The sequence below is a fragment of the Rhinatrema bivittatum genome, chromosome 1, assembly GCF_901001135.1.
Source record: "Rhinatrema bivittatum chromosome 1, aRhiBiv1.1, whole genome shotgun sequence".
NCBI classification, from domain to species: Eukaryota; Metazoa; Chordata; class Amphibia; order Gymnophiona; family Rhinatrematidae; genus Rhinatrema; species Rhinatrema bivittatum.
Window position 1 is genome coordinate 729,084,245 of NC_042615.1, and position 19,443 is coordinate 729,103,687.

Below are 19,443 nucleotides of genomic sequence, written 5' to 3' on the forward strand. Positions count from 1 at the left end.
ATAACATACGCACGTATATGTATGAATGTTATAAATAATCCTGAACACGCACGTATGTGCGGGCAATTTAAAGTGGACGTGCGCCTATGCACACATGGGGGTATTTTAATAGATATGCACGCTGACGCCATTACCAGTTTTCCCAGTTTATTCCCAATTTGCCCAGGTAAGGAATAGGACTTTCAAACCCCCTTAGTTTAAAAGCCTCCCTTCTCCCCTGCTAGCGCCGACCTTTAAAAGCCCACCGATCTTAATTTTATTTCTTATTCATCCTCCATAGCAGAAGCAAAGGTACACGCAGGGGACCCCGACGCATGCCTGGGCAAGTAAGTACTTACGAACTAAATTGAAATTGAAATCTAGGAATGCCCATGCCATGCCCAGACCACACCTATGCCCTGCCCTTTTTTGGGAACTTTTCTTTTGTGCGTGCAGCAAGTGATATACGGGTACTGGGGTGGTTTTGAAAATCCACTTGGCACGCGCTGGCCCAACATATTCTTGTTTCTCTTGGTTTTGATGTACGTCGGTCTTTTAAAATTCACCTTTATGCGGACATGAAGGAATTTCCCAGTTTTACCAATTAGTCCACCAGTTTTCCCAGTCTATCTCTAGATCATCGAAACCCCTCAGGCTCTTCAGCCTGCACTCACACCAGTTTATCCAAAACCCTCGCCCAGTCAGTATTTGGCGGTAAAGAGTTTTATTCTGACATGCCTGATAATTAACAGAAGTACATATAGGCAGGTAAATGTGCTGAGTTCACAGGTTATAATATCAGAATTTATGAGCGTAAATGTTGGCCCCACACCGGAATGTCCCTGTCCTATCCCAAACCCACCCCTATTTTCCACGAGCAAAGATATTCATGCACCGGTATTTATGTATGTATGTGCGAGGTTTGTAAAATTGCAGTAGCGTGAATATGCACTACTTGCCTACACATCTCTTAAAATTCACATTTGTATGTACATAATTTTACAAGCACAAGGGAAAGAGAGAGATTCCAGGGGCTGGAGTCTGGACAGGATTAGGACTTCAGCCAAACTATTAACACAAAATAATAGGTGTAATTGTCTGCATGTAGTTTTGCTAGGATAATTCTCAAAATGGACTTCTGCATGTAAGTTATGTCCATCAGTAACATACATTCTCTTTCTATAAATACAGTCCTTGAACCCAGTCACTGTAGGTTTCTTCTTAACGGACAATGGTGAAGTAAAATTTTTCTTAATTTTACTTCTCTTGTGTTTTTTGCACTGAAAAGTGTTGTTTGGAGGTTGCTAAGGCAGCAAGGCAACTTTAAAGAAAAATGTTTTTAAGATATTCACAGAAAAAAACAGAGAGGTAGGTTCATATCTGTGCTGGTGCTTGGACAAAAAAAGATTCAGAAGATGCCCGAGGCAACATCTAATATGCTTATTAGAGCAAAAGCACTACTAGCTAAGGACTGGATTTTCCCAACGATGCAGAACTCTCTGAATTTCGCGGTAACGGGGGGCTGGGGGGCGAAGCGGGGGGCGGGCCTGAGAAAGCCAGCAGCAATCGCACCCTGCGCGGTGTTATCGCTGACGGCTTTCACATCCAATAGCACTACCGTCAAAGGTGGTGCTATTGGGCGCGCTACTGACGGCTTATGTTATCGCTGCCAGCGAAGTTTCCACAGCGTCCACCCCCTCGCCGCCCCGACTCCTCCTCTTCCGGTGCCGACACCGCCCCGACTCCGCCCCTATTTAGCTATCACACGCGAAAAGTCCCTTTTTGCGTGCGATACGCTTACAAAATGACCCCCTTAGAGAAAGAGGTTCATTCAGTGCTGTCGAATGACCATTATTAAGGTAGAGTTGTAGAAATCCACTACTTATTCTTGAGATAAGAAGCTTGGAATCTATCTATCCCTTGGGATCCTGCCAGGTACTTGTGACCTGGATTGGCCACTGTTGGAAACGGGATACTGGGCTTGATGGACTTTTGATCTGACCCAGTCTGGAAAGTCTTATGTTCTTTGAAAACTGGTGTAACTTTTGCACATATTTGCCAGCTAATTTATGCATAATGTTACAAAATTTCCCTCATATTGTGATACACCCTACTGTGGTCCAGGAAAGGTGTGTGGTGCCTTTTCTGGGGGCAGTGAGGGTCATGAACACTGGCATTAGGAAAGAGACAAAATCTTGGAATGTACTGGACAAAGGTTCAAGAGTTCCAGTGTTATCCACTGGTTGACTGCATAGAATGGCAGAGGCAGGGACGTAGGGTAACTGCTGAAATTAGTAGTGCACCAGAAAATTTGCTGTTTCCATGTGTCTAAATAAAAAACTATGCACACACAATTACACTTGCTATTTAGCACATTATAATACAACATGAAAAAAAATGTATTCAAATTCTGGTGTCACCTCAGCAAAAAGACTCCTTCGATTGCCAAACATTATCGGCTACATTTTTAAAGTCGGCAGGTGCAAATAGCGGGAGATACATGCGTGGCTGGGCCATGTGCATGCCGAGCGCATTTTCGAAACAGCCTGGTCATGCGTGTATCTCCTGGTACGTGCGGAAGAGCCGGGGTCAGTGAAAGGGGTGGGCAGGGGGCGAGGTCTGGGTGGGGGCCGGCCGGGACAGTATGGACGCTACACCCATGGACAGAGGATGGCTAAGACTGCAGATTTCACATATATAGGAAACAGTAAGGAAAATCAGACTGTTTACATGTAGGACATTCTTTGCATGACAGTTGTCAATGTGTCCCCACTGCCATGAAATTACAAACCGCATTATATCTGCTTCCTGCTACTCAGAGCTGTCTGCTACATTGCTCTGGTCATCTGTTATTCTCCTTTTATTAAGCATTTAGGGATTTGTCCTATTTTATTGGTGAAAATGCACAGGCAAGGGAGAACAACAAACAATGAGTTTAATGCACTACGTGTGATATGATTTAATTTTTTTATAAGTGAAAGATGGTATGGAAATCTCAGCCTGTTGCAACATTAGCCTATAAAACAAAAACACCAGGTTTTGGATTGAAAGCTGGGAATTGCATAATACATAGGTATAGCTTAGAAGTGCAGAAAAAGAGGGAGAAATTATTCTTTTGGACTTAAATTTCATAAGGTTGAACAGTGCATAAGTTAATTAGTAGAAGGACCTGGGAGAAGCATGCATGGTAACTAACTCACTTTTTTCTTTCTGTGCAAGAATAGCATGAATGCTTACCAAAAACCCTCCTGTTTTTGCATTTCTTATCAAAGTCAAACCAAGGTTCATATTTCCTTTTATCTCCGTAACATTTTGAATGCTTGTTACATCTAATTAAAAATAAATGTGAACAAAAGAAACAAAGATAGAATTAGAATAAAATGAATCCACTGTTTTAAAGGAGCATTTTATTAAAACCAACCAAAAGATTCAGCTCTGTTGAAATATAAATCCAAAGACATATAATTCTATTGCACAATAATAAACAACCTTTCAGAAAAAAAAAAAACATTCATGTAACTGTGATTTTTGATGTGGAATAGCCCAAGACTCCAATAACAGTGGCCTGTGCAAGCCTTATTTCATTAGAAGCTCAGGCCTGGATTTATCAAAATGCACTGAATACCACATGCGATAGGAAAAGGGGTGTGTTTTATGGTAATTGGTAGTTTATTGCAATAATACCTATGTGAAGTGCAATAACTTTTTCATGAGTGCCTGAGAGAGAGGAAGAAAGAGTCTATCAAGCTAGGTTGAGAGAACATTGCACGAATCTCAACTTTGGGTGAGTATCCTCACTCCGAAGGTCATCAAATCTTCACAAGAGAGCACTGTTCTTTCGTACATCTCACTTTGAATGTCAAAGTGGCCCCTAACCCCTACACTAATACCTAAACCTCACCTCGAGTACTAGGTGGGCCTCCCATAGAGATATAAATACCTATCTAGTGTGCAAGCCTTATGGATAGTCTCGGTGTCAGCGTGTATGTCTTTTAAAATCCCCCCACTTACGCAGTTGAAGTGTTATTTGTGTGCATCCACTTAAAATTGTGCACACGTGCACATGGTCAGGCTGTTTTATAAATGTGTGCCTGTTATAAAATGGCCGTGTCCCTGGGTGTGGGCCAATGCACATGTGCCTGTTTAAAAGTTACCATCCCTTGTATGCAAATAAGCCTGGTACAAAAACAGCATGCTTAGTTTTTCTACCACAAATTTTGTAAAAAGTATAAATACATGTCCCTGAGGTATAGTTAAAGTTTTTGCAAAATGGGCTTTCCAAAGTCTATTTTGCGTGCAGTTTTACTATTTTACAATTTTGTGTGCTAATAGTTAATGAGCTGCTTTGCATAATTTTGTGCTGCAGCAACTCTAATTAAAATACAGTTTTGCAACCAATCAGTAATGTGTCTAAACTGGCATACAGGAAAGAAAATTATATTTAGCATCTTTAAATTTTAAGATCTTGGCATTTAAGCAGTACGCAGCAAAAAAGGCTTAAATTTTTGTATTTTACTCTACTTCGTTTATTGTATTGCTTCTGTTATGATGTTATTTTTATATATTTTCTTTGATTGTGAACTGCTGTAATCACAGGAGAGTACAGTATAGAAAAGAATTTTAAATAAATTAACATGTGCAAAATGTTCCTATTTGCAATGATGAGAATCTTTGCAAAGTCTGTATCATATGCTAAATGGGAGAATAGTTTGTGCTATCACAACAAACAGCAGTTTTTCTCTGCTTAGTTCATCAGTATTCACAGGCTGGTTAGAGGCCATTCAGATACTCAGTTTGATAAAATTTAATGGCCAAAGAAAAAAATATAAAATATAAAATTACATCATTAAGAGTCAAGTTGGCTAGATCAGGCTGTTGAGTCTATGTTGAAAATTATCTGAGAATTTGATGACCTTCGGAGTGAGGAAACTCACCCAAAGATGAGATTTCTGTAATGTCCATGTGCGCATACCGAGGAGCACGTGCACATGGACGCCCTCGCGCAACTTTATAAAATCTATCCCTTAGTATATTGTGAGGGAGACATTAATTTTGCTTACTGCCAGCCTTTCCCCAGCCTGCAGCACCCCATCCTTTTCCCTTTACCCCCCTCCCCCCCTTTTCTTTACCCTGTCTCTCCAGGAGACTCACTGGTTCCACAGCCAGCTCAGAGCTCAGCCCAGCCACATGAAACAGAATTCTTACTAACAATCAGGTCAATACAGTAAAGTGCGGCCGCGATTACCCTGCTCCTATCCCGCTTTCTACTCACTTTTCGGCCGCGTTAGTCCAACCCACGATACACTATCCCCTTTAACCCATTCTTACCGCCTCTTTAAATCACCGGGTAACCCCTTCCGCCCGTGGCATGTATATTAGATGTAAACGATCGAATTAGCTATTCCCTCCCATACAGTAACGCGCGCCCCGACTATCACTTTTTTAACCTGCAGTTTTGCCGCGGGTTTAACCTGCTAACTTACCGCCTACTCTTACCCCTGCGTTAGAGGCAGGGGCAAGGGTAGGCGGCAAACTTTCCCCCAGCCCCCGCTCACCTGCCCTGGCCGCATCCATGGGTGCTGGTCTCCGGGGCTGCCCGGCTGCCCCGGTGGCTGCCCCCGGTGCTGCCTCCGGTGCTGGTCTCCGGGGCAGCCCATCCTCCCGAAGCAATGAAAGCGGAAAAAATCGAAAAAGCGAAAAGTAGCAATGAAGTGGACGGTTCTCCTACGCTTGGGATTGCCAGTCCTCTCTCCCCCTCCTCCCGAAGCAAGGCGCGTCACGCCTTGAGCGGCCCAATTGCACGCACAGGGGCCGCTTTCGCCCGTGCAGGCATCCATCTTCACCCCCGGCTGCCCCCCGGGAGGCAGGGGAGCCGCGGTCTGTCTCCGCCGATGTCCGTCTCCGGAGGGGGGCTGCAAGAAAAGTAAGTCCCTTCGTTGCTTTACACTGCCAGTCCTCTCTCCCCTCCTCTCTCCCCTCCTCCCCAAGCAGGGCTGCTTACGCGCCTTGCTTGGGGAGGAGGGGAGAGAGGACTGGCAATCCTGAGCGTAGGAGAACCGTCCACTTCCTGGTACCTGTCATTTCAAATGTCATTTGAAATGACATTTGAAATGACAGATACCAGCGTGTCCGTGAAGCGTTAGTCCAGCGCACCCAGGATACTGTATAGGTGCTGTATTAAGCGCTCTATACAGTAAAATGGGTTGCACGGGCCTAACGCTTCACGGCGCTTCTTGGACACAGCTTGCATTTGCAAGCTATTTAAATACAGTATCGAGCGGTAGGTGAGCCGGACTGTGCGTGCGGCAACCGCGGGTGCGCCCGGCACTAACGCAGCTCTTCCTACCGCTCCTTACTGTATTGGCCTGAATGCAAGGCATTTCCTCCTGGTTCACCCCTTCCCTTTCTGTGACTGTAGCTTGTCTCCACTTCTCTGGTCCCCTAGTGCATTCCCATTGACCATGTACTATGGAGTCTGCTGCTTTTACAGTTATGGCTCTCCAGGCTCTGCGCTCTGCCTACCTACTTTAGGGGAGGGAGGACTAGAAGTAATCCATTCTGCTGGCTTCTTCTGGGGTTAAAAAAAGAAAATTTGGCTATGGCTGAGACTGCTCACATTATTGCTGCAGCTAAGACTGGGGACATCCACAGAACCAAAGCAGCACAATTTGAGATGGAATCCTGCTTTCCCATATGAAGCCAGTACAGCCACCAGGGCTGGTGCATGAGTGTAAGGTACCCTAGGTGAACTTTGTAGCCTTGCACCCTGCCCACACATAATTATAGATTATGTTTAGCAGATTCTACATGAAAAATATATTCAAAGTAGAGTTTTCTGAGGAAAAATATTATATACAGCAACATGCATTTTATATTTACATGCACTGCAGTAAGGCCAACCAGAGAACCCTGCAAAAAAAAAAAGACTCTTGGAGCCCATATGTTACACATGTTGGGTGTGGGCTTGGCCCTCAGAAACCCTTGAGTAAACTGAATTACAATATAGCAAACTTTCCAAACCAAAATAACATTAACTGCCAGCACTCAAAACAGTAACAACCCTACCTAAGAAAAGGCAACTATGCAAATATTACATCAGGCCCTAAAACACCAATACACCTCCTATTAGGAAAACAGAAGATAGGGATCTAGAGCAATCTACACAGAAACTACATGCTAACAGAATACCTCATATCGGTCACCTGTGCAGAACACAGAAAGACCCTCACCAAACATAGAATAAAGAGACCTTAAAGTATAAAATAGAAATGTACAGACCTAAACTGAACTGGAAATCATAACACGTCATACTAGGTATACAGTACAACAATGGAAAAGCAGAATAGCCACCATTCCGCATACAACAAACAATAAAATCAAGAAATATAAATCAATCATAATTGTAAAATCATATTAATAAAAAGAATACATATTTCAATACAACTACATAAAATATCCAATAATTAAAAACACTTAAAAAAAAAATTTCCCAAACCAGAATAAAATATTTCAAAACAGCAGGCACATCAAACACCCAATAATTAAAAGCAATAAGGAAAAAGAATCCCCTGCTTTCCCCTAGGAACGTTTGATTCCAAACACCTTGAGATTGTTGAGGGTTTCATATACATGCACTGTCTAACCCATACTCACATGATCCCTGACACACACAGTCACACATACACTCACTCATCCTATGTGATCCTATGTGTGTCAGCACATGCTGACACACATAGGATCACACACGCACTTTCACACATACTCGCTGACACACAATTAATCACACATACTTTCACATGCTGACACACACACATGATCACACATATACTCTCAGATGCTGACAGACATATAATCAGTCACACATACATTCTTACATGCTCACTGACACACGATCAGTCACACACGCACATGATCACACATATACTCTCAGATAGAGATGCTGACACACATGAGCAGTCACACATACTCTATCATATGCTGATACACACACTATCACACCTACATGCTGACATACACAATCAGTCACACATACACTGACACACACACAAATGATCAGTCACACATACATACTTACACAGACACTGACTGCTGACACAAATGCCCTGTCATTCACGCACTCTCTCTTCTCCCTCTTCCATGGTTTAAAAGCTGCAGCAACTGTTGAGAATAATAAAAAAAACTTTATACTCACTTATTGATGGTTAGGGGGTCCAGGCAAAGGCCTGGGATAATGGTGTCTCTGTGGGTGCATGTTGCTATAGAAATTGTGCCTCCTACTATGGGAATCACAGGCTGCAAACCTCAGTACACTGTTTATTTTATTTATTTATTTATTTTGTTTTGCCAGGGCCCGCAGCAGAGGTTGAATCGGCAGAGGACACAAGGAGCAGTTCCCTATCCGTTCGTGGCTCTCTTGGATCCTCTCCCCCACTTTCAGCTGCCTCTCCTCCCTGCCTCTGCCTCTTGACTGCCTCCCGCCGAGAGGTAGAGCCGTGGAGTGACTGAAGGTGAGGGAGAGGATCTAGGAGAGCTGTGAGAGGATAGGGAACTCGTGAAAAATGCACAGACAGCAGAAGGGGACTAAGTGCTGCTATAATCACATTTTCGGCCGTCAGGTTTCTTGCTGGCTACGGGAGGCTACAGTGCCCACCGGGAATGCAACGGAACGGGCCAAATATAAATATAAATAGCAGAAGGCTCCTATTATGCGAGAAGCACTGGGAGCCTAGAGTTGGTTGCAGCGGCTCCGCAGTCATGAAGCTGCTGCGACCAACACAACCACGTGATTGGGTGGACTGGCCCACTGGGGCATGATCGAAGCCCCGATAGGCCAACCTGCCCCTGTGTGTAAATCTCTCTGTAGTAGACATGCAACACTCCTGAAAATTTGAATGTGACCACATTTGATCAACTAATTCTAATGCAACATTTTGTGGTTAGTTCTTTTCCTTAAGTTAAAAGTTTTCTAGTGAATTTGGTGCTTGTGATAAGCAATCCGATTAATAATGCTGGAAATTGAAGTCTTCCATATATCTACAGAACAATTCAGGCTTCTCCATCCTGGTTTTAGAGGAACCACCTCGAAGGATGAGAGTATAATTGAGTCTCCATGTTTGTGCAGTCATTGGGGCCAATGCATGGAGCAGTGAATGGCTCAGAAATGCAGTTATCCATGTTAAAACATCAAATAGCACTCATAATTATGTTAGCAAAATTTTGCTTGCACTATTTGCTGGTTTAATGCTTAAAGTTTTGCCATTCACAAAAAGTATACAGAGTCATCTAATGAGCTCATAAATCAGGTAAATGAGCTCATTAACAATTTTGCAGGTGCAAAATTTCACACACAAAATTTCACAAAAGTAGAATTTTATGTGAAACTTAACTACACCACAGATAGGTGTAGTTAATTTTTTGGGGGAAAAAGTCTGCGGTTTCATGTAAATATTTTTGCAAAAATTCATGCTGTGAAGTAATTTGCATATTAATATAATGAGCTGGCACTGTGGGAAAACCTTTAACAAAGTGCTGGCTCATTTCCCTGATAATGTTCACTGTTGTTGGCCCCAGTATTCTTCATGCTAAGCCTGCCGACAACATTGACAGTTGGTGCCAAATTCTGATGGTGAGGTAAATACCTGAGCACTGCTGAAACTGCTAACTCATCTGGGTCACCTTACAGCTTTCAGATGGAAATAACTTTTAATCACCTCTTCCTAAACTGGATCTGAACCAATGACTTAGAGCAAGGCTCTGTTACCCTATGCCAATCTCCCAAATCATTCAGTCTTCTCATTCCTGACCATTCTCATAATGTGTTGTAGATTAAACAGTAGCATTAAAGCAAAAAATGTTCATATCAGAATTTACCTTGTAAGTTCAGTTTTTCACAGGTGCTTTGGTGTGAGTTAACAGGACATTTATAGATATCTCCCATTTTATTATTTGGATATCCACTCCATGGTGAGCCAACCAATAACCTAAATGAACAGAAAAGTGATTATTTGTTACATAGTACTGTAGTGCCCTCTTATCTGTTCTTTGTGCTGTCACACTATACCTTCATGCCTGTCACAAAAATGCAGTTGGGATACTGTTGATTTGCTGCTTCTGAAATCTCTGCTGGCCTTGGCTGTCCCATTTCCTCACGGAACTGCGCTATGACTCTGAACACATGACTGTAAGAGCCAAAGGGATACAGAGGAGAGTCTGACCAATGAGAAAGCTGAGAGGACAAAAATTTAAAATCTGCCCCAGTTTTTGGGAGTGGAGTTGGAGAGAGAGAGAATAGGACAGCAGAAATGCTACTTGTGACTCTGCCTTTTATGTCTGCTGTTCCCTGGTTTAGTGGACGGCTTGGGCAGAGATTAGCTTTAACTCACTAGGAGTTACAGTGCTAATTCTCGGAGGAACCCGATTGTTGCTGTTGCAGATGAGAACTGCTTCCAATCCGAATGATCCATGACAGGGACGCTGTTTGCTGCAGCGTAGCCGTAGAGGATAAAGGTTCCGAAGGCCGGAGGGAAGACCATCACTTGGTGAAGTCATTTGGAGAGTGTGACTAAACATTCTCATTCTCTAGCTGGGTATAGCTTGGCTCTTGCATAAACCAGTGAACCCTCACGCTATATTCCAGTGACATCTATCACCACATGAAAAGCATGAAAAGCCTGTGGATTACAGTTAAACCGAAATTCTTTATTGTTTCTAAATTTAACCCATGAATCCCCAGTCTCACCCCTGCACATCCCACTTGAGCTTTTTGCATCTTCATTATTGCCTGATGCTCTCAGAGGGACTGGAGGCATCTTATGTTACTGCCAAACCCCAGCGGTTAAGGGACTATGTACTGTATATGCATACCTGGGAACTCTCCGGATTTGGCCCAGAGACTCCGGAATTCGAAATGAATTGCCAGATCTCCGGGCCAACATCCAATAACTCCAGGTGCCCTGCTGCAGAAGGTCAGAAGAAAAAATGGCTGAAGCAGTGCGGGTCTGAAGAAGGAGGAGCGTCAGCAGTCATGCTGCAGGAGGACGAAGGGACTGTGCAATGGGAGCAAACGAGCAAGATGTAGCCCCTTCCCCACAGGGAACAAGAAATTGTAGATGCTGGAAGAGAAGCAAGCAGCAGCGTTGGGCTGTGCAGGGAAATTGAAAGAAGGGCAGAGCGGGCCTGAAGCTGCAGAAGGAGGAGAAAGTGGAGTGCTTGGAGCGCGGGCCTGGGGAAATGATGTTCGAACTGAGAAGAGAGATTGAGAGTGCATGTGTGTGTGTGCGTGGAAGAGGGCGAGAGGTGAATAAGTGTGCATGTGTGTGTGTGCATGTGGAAAAGGGAGAGGAGTGAATGCAAGTATGTGTGTGGAAGATAGAGAGAAGTATGTGTAAAAAAGGAAAAGGAATGAGTGTGCATGAGTGTGAAAAAAGAGAGACAAGTGAGAGTATGTGTGTGTGAGAGTGCATGTATGTATATGATAGAGGAAAGAAGCGTGTTTGTGTGTGTGTGTTTGTGTGTGTGTGGATAGGAGAGAGAAGTGAATGAGTGTGTGAGAATGAGCATGTATGTATGTGAGTGAACATGTGCGTGTGCTAGTGTGAGAGAGAGTTTGTGCCATATGCTTTTACACTCCCATCCCCCCCCCCCACGCAACAACCTCAAGGTGACAGGAAATCAAAAGTTCCCAAGTATGTGTATATGTAGTACAGAAATTAAGCTATGAGGGCCAAGGGGAAATTGTATATGTTTATGCATATATATATTACAGGGCCCAGTTATTACTGTAAATATATACCCTCAAAGGTTACAGTCAGTTCACTAATATAAAGGCATACAGGACCTTGGTACCAGTAGATTTAAAGTTATAGCTTATTGCTGTTAGGCAGAGTATCACTGGAAACTGGTTTGACTGTGTATCTATATTCAAATGTACTTATGGTTCACCCTTGTGCATTTCACTTACTGCAGCTCTAGTTCTTGAAATAATAAAAGCCTGCACAGTTTTACCTCACATGGGTGAGCTTCAAGAATACTCATTTCAGGGACAGCTGCTCCCGAAGTCTATTCACCGAGGAGGAATCACAGACCACAGCTCTGGGTGGGGTACGGTATATTTACTTAATCTTATAAGTAATCTGCCAAATTTTTAAATGGCCACGCGCATAAAAAACAGGGGATACATGCGTGGACGGGCCTTGTTCGCGCCGCGCGCATTTTCAATGGGGCCCGGCCACACGCTTAACTCCCATTATGCACAGAAGAACCGGGCCCAAGGAAAGGGGTGGTCCGGGGGGCGGGGAAGGGCAGGGCTGGAGGCGGACGGTACAGCGGACATTTGCCGCTGTGCCTGGGAAGCGCGCGCCGGCAGTCGGCCAGCTTGCGCTTCTGCTCCAAAGGAGCAGTAAGCAAAAAAAGAGAAAAAAGAAAAGGTAGGCAAAAGGGTTTAGGGGGTGGGGAGGAGAGGAGAGGAGAGGGGAAGAGGGAGGGGAGTATGGGTAGGGGGGGTAGGGAAGTTCCCTCCCAGTCCGCTCCTTAATTGGCGTGGACTGAGAGAGCACCGATCTTGTCGCCGTGCATACTTTTCTAAAGTGTGCCGCTTGTGCCGCCCGCACATGCATGCGCGGATTATAAAATCTGACGTGCATGTGCACGCGGCCCATGGATTTTATAACATGCACACTCATGTTATAAAATTGGCCCTTCCCTGTGTGCGCACCGGGAAGCGCACGCACATGGACGCGCGTGCTCACCTTTTAAAACCTACAGCAATGTGAATAAACAAGTTCATAGTGGCTGTTAGCAAATGACTGCATGAGGATTCCAAGCAAAGTTGTTCTGACCATGACATCCATTATAAAAAGATGAAGACAGTAAGCTCTGAGAACTTAAGAGACTTACAGCCATCGCCTCATACGCCTGACTGAGCCCATCTGATTTTTCTTAAACCTGCTTCTGCCCCTGCTCTGTCACACTCTTTTCTACCACCCTTCCTACAAACCATATCTCTCCCTACAGTAATGAAATACATTTATCCTGCAAAAAATGTTGGAAAACATTCCTAAACTTTAACATAGTATATTGATATTTCTTAACCTGTCTTGGCATATTATTATTTGGAAAAGATGCAGCTGTTCCTCATCAGGTATATTGCTAAGTAATATAAAAATATGTGTAAGGAGCACTACGTTCCCTTACTAACAGGTGTCCATTGTAGGAGAGGGTCTGCTCCTTTGTAGACCTTCTCTAAGAATTTTCCCTGCCTTTGTGACTAATTGGCTATACTCCCCTTTTTAAACTGGGTTGAGCACGCTCAAGGCATGTTTGGCTGTAGTTTTAATTTTGAGAGGACTGAAGCTATTTGCTAGTGATCCCAGTGGGATCCACAACCTATACGTTTGGGATAACAGGGAGAAATCCTATTTTTGTGCCCAGAAAGGGTTTTCCTATTTGGAGACAAGCCAATGGGGAGACCAGAAGGGGTTTTCCTGTTTGGACAGAAGCCAAAAGGAGAGTGCTTTGTCTTACAGGGAATTTGGCATAATGTCTTTGTGACGTGGTCAGCCTTGAAGGGAAGCCCTCCCCTTTTCTGGAAGGAGCAGGATAGAGACTGTATGTCTGTCTACCAATCAAGTGGGATTGCAATGCTCAGAAACAGATTCATTAGGCTGAAGAGAATTGATGACCTGGAGAAGGTACAGAGAAGGCAACCAAAATGATAAAGGGGATGGAACAACTCTCATATGAGGAAAGGCTAAAGAGGTTAGGGCTGTTTAACTTGGAGAAGAGATAACTGAAGGGGGATATGATGGAGATCTACAAAATCATGAGAGTACTAGAACAGGTAAATATGAATCAGTTGTTTACGCTTTCAGATAATAGAAGGACTAGTGGGCACTCCATGAAGTTAGCAAGTAGCACATTTAAAACAAATCGGAAAAAATTATTTTTCACTCAATGCACAATTAAGCTACATTTGATGGACCCTTGATCTGACACAATAAGATGACTTTGAATGTTCTTATTGATTGTGTTTTTTCCTATTTTTGAGAGAAGGAATTGTTTTAGCCGGAACTTATCTGGATGGGGCATGCAACTACTATACCCAAGTATTTTACCCATGTAATTTACATGCAGTAACCCCCTGTAAATTGGATTTTGTGCATGTAAATTAGATTGTCTAACATGCAGGTAGCAATGAAATTATCAGTGTTACCAATTAGTCTACCAGTTCACTCAATCCATCTGCAGGTCATCAAGATCCTCCTGGCTCTTCAGCCTCAACTTCCCCCATTTCATCCAAACTTCCCACCTAGTATTTCACTTTTAAGATATTTATGATCACCTACTCCAGAAAAAGAGCAGTCTAAATAAATGTGAGTAAGCTGTGAAATCTACATGCTTAAGCCTCATATAAAATAGCACATGCATAAATTGTGGCCCCGCCCAGGAACACCCATGGACAGATCGACAGATCTCCAATGAATCACAAAGAGATCGACAGATCCAGATTGAGCGATTGACTGTGGATTCTTTGCTTAAGATGTCCCCCTGATGCAGGAGATTCAAAATGCCAGCTGTCGTAGGGATTTTGTTTTTTCTTTCATCACGTTGATTTCTCTAAAGCTTTTGCCTATAGGCATATTTATGTGTAGTTAAAAAAAAAGGGCTTAAAAAAGAAAGTATATGACTATACTTTTTTTATACCATTTGGGTGAATAATAGAGAGGTCCGGGCTACCACCTGTCTTAGGTGTTCTTACACGCTTGCCCGGCTTGCTGATACCCTTCATATAAACAATTGCGTACATGTTTCTCCAACACTAATTTTGATTTCACTGTTTCTTTTCTGTTGGTATATTCTATTTGAGGACAGTGTTGTGGGGGCTTTCATTTAGATTAGTCCCTCTGGGCCAGGCCCCCTTGGATGTTCAGGAAATCTCTCCCAATGACACAAAAATCTGTCTTGGCACAGAGCTAATGTCTCTGTCCCTCAGGGCTCTTTGAGGACACCAAATGGGTATTCTCCCTTAAATGTAGACCTTTTTACTCACAGTTAGTAGATTCATCTTTTGGCGGGATCCTTGGTGGTAGGAATCCTTGTGGACTGCAGTTCTTGCCAGTCCCCTTGATGGGCAGGAAGAGGGGCAGAATAAACACTTCCTCTGAGATGTTGGAAAACAAATCTTCTTCCCCAGCTTAAATAACTGCAGGAATCTGCTGCAATTGGTCACCACCTTTGTTGGGCAGATTTTCCCTAAACACTGGGCATCTTCAGCCCAGGGTTCTCCATTCCCTGGGATGTGGAAAGGCCCAGCCCTTCAGCAGGGCTCCTCTAAATAAAGGTTCAAAATCCCAAAAATTAGTCCCAGAGCAGCCACTCTGCATCTCATGGGGAGAGTACAGAAGTTGAACCCCTTTGGCTTATCTTGGAGGGGTCTCTGAAGGTTTCTGAGCTCCATATAGGCCCAAAATACAACTTAAGAAAATAAAACCTCTCTCTATGGCTTCCAAATAATACTGCCCCCAGAGCCTATTGCAGAGCTCTGCTTTGAAACCTCAGGACCAAGGGTATCCATTTCAGCTCCGCCAGCGGGAGGGCTGTCTATGAATGGATACTCCCCTAATTATTCCCTAACTGCACTAGGCTGCTGAGGACCTAATAGTAACTCAAAAAGTGGTCTTGGTTACATATGCATGAGTCTATGCAATTTACACATGTATATGCTGATTTTTATGTGCACAACTTTTGAAAATTCAGCTTTAAGTGAATCCCTATTGAGTCTGTGAAATTGAGGAGTGGGGAATTTAAGAGACTGTGTGGAACAGACCACTCAAACCATCTGGCGCTCTGGAACCTTGGTCCTCCTTCCTGCTAGCAGAACCCTGGCACCTAGAGTCAGAACTCTGATATTTGTGAGGTCCAGGATGGTGAAATTGGTCCTGAGACTTGCTGTAACCCCTGTATTGGAGATTCTTAAACCAAGAGAGGAGTTATATATGTGTTATGGCTATGGGCCCGGCTAGGGTTGATGATCCCCCCACACACACACACATTGGCAGGCCAGGACTTCAGGACAGATGCAGAGAGGACTAAAGATCTTCAGCCTATACCAGCCACCTTCCCCACAGGTTGATTCCTTGGGTTGTGATGGCTGGCAGGATTTAGACTGTGACTAATGTAGAGGTGCAGGTGGTGCAGGGCTAGAGACTTGAGACAAAGAAGGCAAAACTGAAATCAGGCAAGCATGGAACTGGAGTCTGGAATCAGGTGCAAGTAAGCATGGAACTCTGGAGCAGATGGGAACACTGGACCTGAGTGCGAGTAAGGCTGGGACAGACCAGAACAAGACAAGAACAGGGCAAAACAGAACAAAGAACACAAAAGCCCAAAGGCATCAGACTAGATAGCAGGCTTGAGAAGGATACTAACAGGACTATAGCAGAAGGCCTGAAAGGCCACAGAATTATGCAAGGGCAGAAGGCCTTAGAAGAAGACCACAGGACAAGGCAGAAGGCCTGAGAAGGCCACAAAACAAGGCAAAAGTCTAAGGCCAAAGTATAATTCAATGCAGGATAGGGCCAAGCAGAGAGCTAGCAAGACTCAATGACAAGGCAGTGAGAAAAGCCAGAGGCAAGGTTAAATAGGCAGATCCCTGCTGAGTCATGGGATCATGGAGGCTATGACTGGCGAGAAAGTAGGAGCAGCTCCGTGGGAACCTCTGGTAGTTAGGAGGCTGCATAATAGGCAGAATCACAACAGTATGTTTGATAATTTTCCTGATAAACCACTGTGAAATTGTATTTTTATAATACTAAATCAAATGCAATGTGAACAGCAAAGGAAAAAAAATCAATGTAACCCTATGGGGGTGGGCAATTTTCAAAAGTACAAACATAGTTGCAAAATTCATGGGTATTTTTACCAATTCTTGCACCAGTTCTCAAAGGGAAATGACTAGCATAATTGGCTTTTGAAAGTTGTCTAGGAAAAAAGAACCCATAGAGATTTGCACCTGCCTTTTCTGTAGGTACTTTTCCCCTTCTACAGGTCATGGGGAGGTCTCATCCAAAAAGATAAAGATAGGATAGAAGCAGTCAGAGAAAGATAACCGAAATGGAGCATGGGCCACACCAAAAGCCATATGAGATGAGACTTGAAAACCTAAATATGTATTCCCTAGAGGAGAGGAGAGATCTGAAAGGGATTAAAAATGCACAAGAAACAAATGTTTTCCAATAGAAAGGAAGCTGTAGAACTGTCCAGAGGGGTAGACTCAAGACCAACATCAGAAAATATTGTTTCATGGAAAAGGTGGTGGATGCATGGAATGCTCTTCCAGAGGAGATGTTGAAGACAAAAATGGTGACAGAATTCTAAATGGCATGAGATAAACATAAAGAATCCCTAGTGGCAAGAAGATGGAAGTGACGCACTGAGGTAACCTGTTGCTTAAGAACATAAGAACATGCCATACTGGGTCAGACCAAGGGTCCATCAAGCCCAGCATCCTGTTTCCAACAGTGGCCAATCCAAGCCATAAGAACCTGGCAATTACCCAAAAACTAAGTCTATTCCATGTTACCATTGCTAATGGCAGTGGCTATTCTCTAAGTGAACTTAATTAATAGCAGGTAATGGACTTCTCCTCCAAGAACTTATCCAATCCTTTTTTAAACTCAGCTATACTAACTGCACTAACCACATCCTCTGGCAACAAATTCCAGAGTTTAATTGTGCGTTGAGTGAAAAAGAACATTCTCCGATTAGTTTTAAATGTGTCACATGCTAACTTCATGGAGTGCCACCTAGTCTTTCTATTATCTGAAAGAATAAATAACTAATTCACATTAATCCATTCTAGACCTCTCATGATTTTAAACATCTCTATCATATCCCACCTCAGCCGTCTCTTCTCCAAGCTGAAATGTCCTAACCTTTTTAGTCTTTCCTCATAGGGGAGCTGTTCCATTCCCTTTTTCATTTTGGTCACCCTTCTCTGTACCTTCTCCATCACAACTATATCTTTTTTGAGATGCGGCAACCAGAATTGTATTCAAGGACATCGCCACCTATCCCATGACTTTTTACTTTTCCTAGAAGCCTCTCATGAGATACTTTGTCAAACGTCTTCTGAAAATCCAAATATACTACATCTACTGGTTCACCTTTATCCACATTTTTATTAACTCTTTCAAAAAAAGTGAAGCAGATTTGTGAGGCAAGACTTGCCTTGGGTAAAGCCATGCTGACTTAGTTCCATTAAACCATGTCTTTCTATATGTTCTGTGATTTTGATTTTTAGAACACTTTCCACTATTTTTCCTGGCACTGAAGTCAGGCTAACTGGTCTGTAATTTCCCAAATCGCCCCTGGAGCCCTTTTTAAATATTGCGGTTACATTAGCCATCCTCCAGTCTTCAGCTACAATGGATGATTTTAATGATAGGTTACAAATTTTTACTAATAGGTCTGAAATTTCATTTTTTAGTTCCTTCAAAACCCTGGGGTGTATACCATCCGGTCCAGGTGATTTACTACTCTTCAGTTTGTCAATCTGGCCTACCACATCTTCTAGGTTCACCGTGATTTGGTTCAGGCCATCTGAATCATTATCCATGAAAACCTTCTCTGATACGGGTATCTCCCCAACATCCTCTTCAGTAAACACTGAAGCAAAAAAAAAATTAAATCTTTCTGCGATGGCCTTATCTTCTCTAATTGCTCCTTTAACCCTTCGATCATCTAACAGTCCAATTGACTCCCTCACAGACTTTCTCCTTCGGATATATTTTAAAAGGTTTTTACTGTGAGTTTTTGCCTCTACGGCCAACTTCTTTTCAAATTTTCTCTTAGCCTGACTTATCAATGTCTTACATTTAACTTGCCAATGTTTATGCATTATCCTATTTTCTTCTGTTGGATCCTTCTTCCAATTTTTGAATGAAGATCTTTTGGCTAAAATAGCTTCTTTCACCTCCCCTTTTAACCATGCCGGTGATCGTTTTGCCTTCTTTCCACCTTTCTTAATGTGTGGAATACATCTGGATTGTGCTTCTAGAATGGTATTTTTTAACAATGACTACGCCTCTTGCACACTTTTTACTTTTGTAGCTGCTCCTTTCAGTTTTTTTCTAACTATTTTTCTCATTTTATCAAAGTTTTCCTTTTGAAAGTTTAGCATGAGAGCCATGGATTTACTTTCTGTCCCCCTTCCAGTCATTAATTCAAATTTGATCATATTATGATCACTGTTGCCAAGCGGCCCCACCACTGTTACCTCTCTCACCAAATCCTGTGCTCCACTGAGAATTAGATCTAAAATTGTTCCCTCTCTTGTCAGTTCCTGAATCAATTGCTCCATAAAGCTGTCATTTATTCCATCCAGGAACTTTATCTCTAGCATGTCCCAATGATATATTTACCCAGTCAATATTGGGATAACTGAAATCTCCCATTTTTACCGCACTA

General features: G+C 43.1%; 1 protein-coding gene across 1 annotated transcript in view; it reads right to left on the minus strand.

Moving 5' to 3' along the window:
• ITGA2 (integrin subunit alpha 2) overlaps window positions 1-19,443 on the minus strand; it is a 302,711-nt gene that overhangs the window by 166,383 nt on the left and 116,885 nt on the right. The window contains exons 3-4 of the mRNA XM_029577571.1: window positions 9,850-9,959; window positions 3,217-3,308 (exon numbers count right to left, since the gene is read on the minus strand). Of these exons, the coding sequence (XP_029433431.1) occupies window positions 3,217-3,308; window positions 9,850-9,959 (202 nt within the window). The remainder of the gene's footprint in view (window positions 1-3,216; window positions 3,309-9,849; window positions 9,960-19,443) is intronic.